Raw genomic sequence first — 5,342 nt, forward strand, 5'->3', positions numbered from 1 at the left:
CAGTCATTGTGACGAAAAGGAAAACATTCCAATCCAAATATAAGTTGTTGTATCGGAAGACAGTGTTTGAAACAAGGAGCAGAAAAAGACAGAATCACAGATGGGTAAATCCTAAAAAAGAAGGCAACTGATGGTGTTAAATGATTAAATATGGCCGATTAAATCTGTTTCAGTATTATCTTAAAGTGTAGTTATAGCGCAACGGGCTTCAGAAATGCTCTTATATGTAGTTTGCGAAAGTATATCCATTATAGACAACTCACAAAATCTGCAAATGATCAATGTAAAAAAAAAAAAAAGTTGCTGCCTTAAATTTTTAAGTAAAATCAACTTGGATGTTTAATTCATTTAAACTTAAATCACATCAAACAGTTAAAAAAATGAGTTGAATCTTGTATATCTAATAAAAAAGGTTGAAAATTGCTCATTTTGATGAGTTAGGTTAACATAACTAGGATACATAATGTGTTTGAATGCTGCCTCACAACTACACTTTAACTGTTCATACTCATTTACTTGACTTACTGAACAGTCAACCAATGAAGTCTGAAAACAGCTGATTTTTTTTAATAAGCCTACTCCACCTTTAATAAATTCAGTTTTGTGAAAAATAAACCTATTCTCATTTTTTCCTTATTTTAAAGACAGAAAATATATAAGGCTAATAAATATATAAGAATCTATAAAAGACCATATTGCAAAGAAAGCAAACAAGTCTAGTTTTCACAATATTTGTAGTATAAAGAAGCAACTAGCAAATGAGTAACATTATGTATTCAATTATGCTTCATTCCATAACATAAATAGTACATACAGCTCCACCCTTCATTCAGTGAAACAACAAAAACACACACCCTTCTCAGATCAGAACACACCTCTCGCGCTTCCCCTCCCTGTTCCCGGCGCACAAGCACTTTAAATTAAATATGCATCCCATCGACAAACAAAGACTTCATGACACACAGCTAACATCCCATATGGCCATTATTATAATGATATAATGAGAAGCTTTGTGCCTCTGGCAGAATGTACGCGTTTATGAAGTTTTCATGGTCTGCATTGCGTTATCCGAGTTTGAGATGACAGCTACATTCAGCTTTTTCCACATTCCAGCAATGGGAGGAGACGGAGATGTCTATCAGCCCTTCATTTTGCTCTAGCTCAGGGGAAAGTCATCTACAACAAAACACAAATGCAACTGAAGTCAGAAATGGCCATAGCAAAATTAAGACTATCAACCTCCTAGGCTATTAGTCCAGTCATTTTATGAAAAAAGGTTGAACAAATTGCAACAGAAGCAAACTCAACTGATTTTGTATCCTCAATATGTCCTGAGTAAGGAAAAAAAAAAGCCCAGAAGAATCCCATTAGGGGAAAGTTTCGAAAAAGACCCAAATATAGCCTATTCATCCGCCTATTCATTCTTTTTCTTACGTGAATAGTGTAAAAATTTTAACCTCTAGATATCAACATGAAAATTACTGAGTTGATTACTTACATCAAGACAAAGAAAAAAATTTATTACAAGTTTTTTGAAATTGTTTGTTAACATGGACAAACGGTGCATAATCTAATGACGTATGTGCTAATTTGCATTCATACCACAACAGGCCTAAACATTGGGTATAGCCAGGTGAAAATGTCTTGTTGAATCTTGTTGACACATAACAGTAAAATACTTAATGTTAAGGTCTGAATGGAACCCATTTAGGCTACGCATGAACATTAATACATAGAGGCAGGAAGAAATACTTTAAACCAGCCTTTATTAATTATTATTGCAGAGATGGGGTTTGGGGCTGGGTCCGTGGGACTGTTTCTGGGGATTTTATTTTGCCTATACCTTTTGTCTTCTGCATTCTCCTTACCATTGTCTCCTGTTCTTCCCTCAGACTCGTCCCCCAGAAACAGTCCCACGGACCCAGCCCCAAACCCCATCTCTTAAAAATGAATAAAGGCCGGTTTCTAAAGCAGCCTACTTCTTCCTACCTCTATGTATTAATGTTCATGGGTAGCCTAAATAGGTTCCATTCAGACCTTAACATTAAGTATTTTACTGTTACTGTATGCGTCAACAAGATTCAACAAGACATTTTCCCTGGCTATACCCAATGTTTAGGCCTGTTGTGGTATGAATGCAAATAAGCACATACGTCATTATGCACCGTTTGTCCATGGTAACAAACAATTTAAAAAAACTTGTAATAAATGTTTTTGTTTGTCTTGATGTAAGTAATCAACTCAAAATTGTTTTACTCTATTCACGTAAGAAAAAGAATGAATAGGCGGATGAAAAGGCTATATTTGGGTCTTTTTCGAAACTTTCCCCTAAAGGGATTCTTCTGGGCTTTTTTTTTTCTTACTCAGGACATATTGAGGATACAAAATTAGTTGAGTTTCCTTCTGTTGCAATTTGTTCAAGGTTGACCCCCATTTTGGCTTAAAATGACTGGACTATATACCTCCCAAACTATCTCCATTTCCCCTGACCTATAAAATGAAATAACAAAATAACTATAAATAAAGTAAAATATGGTAAATAATACTGAAAATAAATCAATTGAATTACATACTTAAATGACTATAGGCTCTTATTTCAACAAATGCTGAGTTCTGCTGAAACCCTGAATTATGATGAGACAAGAAACCAGCAAACCAGTCAAACAAGCTTGCTGTTCTCTCTGTTGACATCTTTTACTCCACCCAATCTGCAGTAGCCAATAGGCACACACATCCCTGACATACTTTCACGGAGCAGCAGCCTAATAAAACCGCATGCACTGGCCCCAAAACACTGACGCATACACCCGCTCTTGCAAACATCAACAACTACGCACTCTAGAAACATGTCTTTCCTTTCAGGATTTTTGGGTAATAAAGCAGCAGATTCATTTGTCGACCAGGCAGTGGATAAAGCAGGTGAGCTCCTTCTGTTTAAGAAGCTTAAAGAAACTTTCAAGCTATTTTTGGGTGAAAAGTTTTTGTCCATTTTATGCCAAGACATTTTGTGTCCTCATTTAGTCAGACTTTTATATTACTTTCAAAACTGAAGATATAGATAAGATTGATCTAAAAAAGCTCTTATTTATGTATTTTACCTAAACTATTGGCTTGAGTATACTAATAATCATATAATCTAACTTTTAGGGCTATCATTGGGGTTATTAGTTAATTCAAACTAAAACTAAGAACATGAAAACATAACTGAAGTAAAATAAAATATATTTTTATTTCAGCTAGTCATTTGTCATTTTCATTTAGTTTAACTTGATTTAATAAAAGAACTAAAACTGAAATAAAAAAATAATAACTATATAGATGTATTTAAAAAACAAAACAAAAATACTAAAACTTAAACAAATTAAAATGAATAATATAAAAAAATAAAAACAAATTAAAATTATTAGTAAAATAATATAATAGTACCTTGATAGCTGATTTCAGCTAGTAAAAAAACAACAACAAAATTTGTATTTATTTATTTATTTCTAACATGTTGTCCTTTTTAGTTTGGTAATCTCTCTGGGCATGTAATAGAAATATGATGTCATGACTCATTTAACTAAATTAAATCATTAACATTGACTTAAGATATATAATTTCTTAGCTGGGAAAGTTGTTTTCCCACCTTTTCACAAACTCAATGTTCACTGTAAAAAAAAATTTTACATTTACATTTTTCAATTAGTCTGACGTATTATTTCTCATTGAGCCAATGTTAACAGACTATTGCAACAAGAAATGCACTTAGGCCAATTTAAAAATTTAGATGTGACCAGTCACTAGAAAATTTTGACTTGGAGAGGTTAGAATTTTTTTACAGTGTTTCTGTGAACATGAAATTTTATGTAATGTTACACTTTTTTTGTTTGTTTATACTTCTAATTCTACCTATAAGCTATCAGTGTTTGTTCTCTATAAAAGAGCTAGATGAAATATTTCTTGAGAATGCAGTTAGTCCAGTAGTTGTGCCACTCCTTATAAGGTATGAAGCTAGAAAGCCCTAAGTATGCAAGTAAAACAAAAAAAACCAACTCTTTTTATTTTTAGACATAAGACACATTTCTATACTTTTTGGCCACAATCTGCTGGGAAAGAGAAGCTGTGTGAAAGTGGACTGCAAAAAAATGTCATTACCTTTAATTAACTTTGCTGTTAAATTCTTCTAGCTGCTGCAGCTAAAAGAAAGGTGAGGGAAACAATGTCTGGAAAGAAACAGGAAACTGATAAGACCGGGGGCATGGGAGGTCTTTTCCCAAGTAAAGACGAGAAGGACAAGAAACCAAAGGAAAAGGCAGGAGGTGGAATATTTGGTGGCCTCCTTTCAGCAGAAAAACCTGAGGAAAACAGCACTGGAGGAGCCATCAGTGCAGGAGGCAGCAATGCAGAAGGCAACAGTGCAGCAGACGGCAGTGAGTTTGCTCATCCTTCTTAGCAATACAAAATAACAACAGTGCTATATATATATTTATATATATATATATATATACAAACATACGTATATACACATATACACATACAGAAATGTTCAGACTTCTAGAGATCACAAGTCAAAACTTGGTGATTCTAATATAATTTCATAGAGAACATTACAAAATGTAAATCCACCATGCACAAATATAATAACATTAATATTTTGTGTTTAATTAGGTTTCAACGAAGCACTGGATGACCTTGCTCTCGAGTTCAGTGAGAAATGATGTTCTGACAATAAGGAAAAATCTCTCTGGCTAAAGTTTTCCTGCTGACGAACTTTGCCTAACATCATCAGCACAATCTCCTAGTGTCATGGACTTTTTTACTCATGTAAATAGTTTGATGTCTCTTCAATCTTATGTATGACCACTACTAAAATAAAATACTAGAAACTATCCTCATTACATCCATATGAAGTATTTTGTTCAAATAACAAAGAAGTATTTTTTTTCAAATTTATTCAGCATTTTAATTTTATTAGTACCTTGTGAAATGTTTAGTGAATAAAGCTGAATACAAAAGTTTTTATTACTGAAAAATGTCTCATTTTTTCCACTTAATCTTAGTTTGAAAATCTTTGTTTTTCATGAAAAATTTTAAGCATTTCAAAGGACAAATGAAATGATCCCAGTAAATCAGCTGACACACTGCACATTTTCATATATATTTTATTAATTTTAGACAATTTTAAAAAGGCAATACAAAGTCTTTTTTTCAAAGGCTAATTCATACCGAATGCTAATATGATGATGAAATTAAACATTTGCTCTCGAATATATGCCCTAACATTTGCATATTGTTAAGAAATTAAACGCATTTACCAATAAGGTCAAAAACTTTTTTTTTCTTTTTTTTTTAAGGAAGGC

The 5,342-nt window shown here is 32.8% G+C and overlaps 1 protein-coding gene across 1 annotated transcript; it reads left to right on the plus strand.

The window, feature by feature from the left end:
- The first annotated feature begins 2,759 nt into the window (after positions 1 to 2,759).
- Positions 2,760 to 5,000, plus strand: LOC309486741 (uncharacterized protein). Its single transcript, XM_082154167.1, has 3 exons — positions 2,760 to 2,919; positions 4,170 to 4,412; positions 4,651 to 5,000. The coding sequence occupies exons 1-3, from the start codon at positions 2,847 to 2,849 to the stop codon at positions 4,698 to 4,700; spliced, it is 366 nt and encodes a 121-aa protein (XP_082010293.1). The 5' UTR covers positions 2,760 to 2,846; the 3' UTR covers positions 4,701 to 5,000.
- The last annotated feature ends 342 nt before the right edge of the window (positions 5,001 to 5,342 follow it).

The sequence above is a fragment of the Leuciscus leuciscus genome, assembly GCF_965113295.1.
Source record: "Leuciscus leuciscus genome assembly, chromosome: 22".
Taxonomy (NCBI): domain Eukaryota; kingdom Metazoa; phylum Chordata; class Actinopteri; order Cypriniformes; family Leuciscidae; genus Leuciscus; species Leuciscus leuciscus.

What these genes read in the sequence shown, in the direction of transcription:
- LOC309486741 (XM_082154167.1), top strand. Translation starts at nt 2,847, where the DNA reads ATGTCTTTCCTTTCAGGATTTTTGGGTAATAAAGCAGCAGATTCATTT. An exon ending in CCAGGCAGTGGATAAAGCAG is followed by an intron (nt 2,920 to 4,169) that starts GTGAGCTCCTTC and finishes AAATTCTTCTAG; the next exon opens with CTGCTGCAGCTAAAAGAAAG. An exon ending in CAACAGTGCAGCAGACGGCA is followed by an intron (nt 4,413 to 4,650) that starts GTGAGTTTGCTC and finishes GTGTTTAATTAG; the next exon opens with GTTTCAACGAAGCACTGGAT.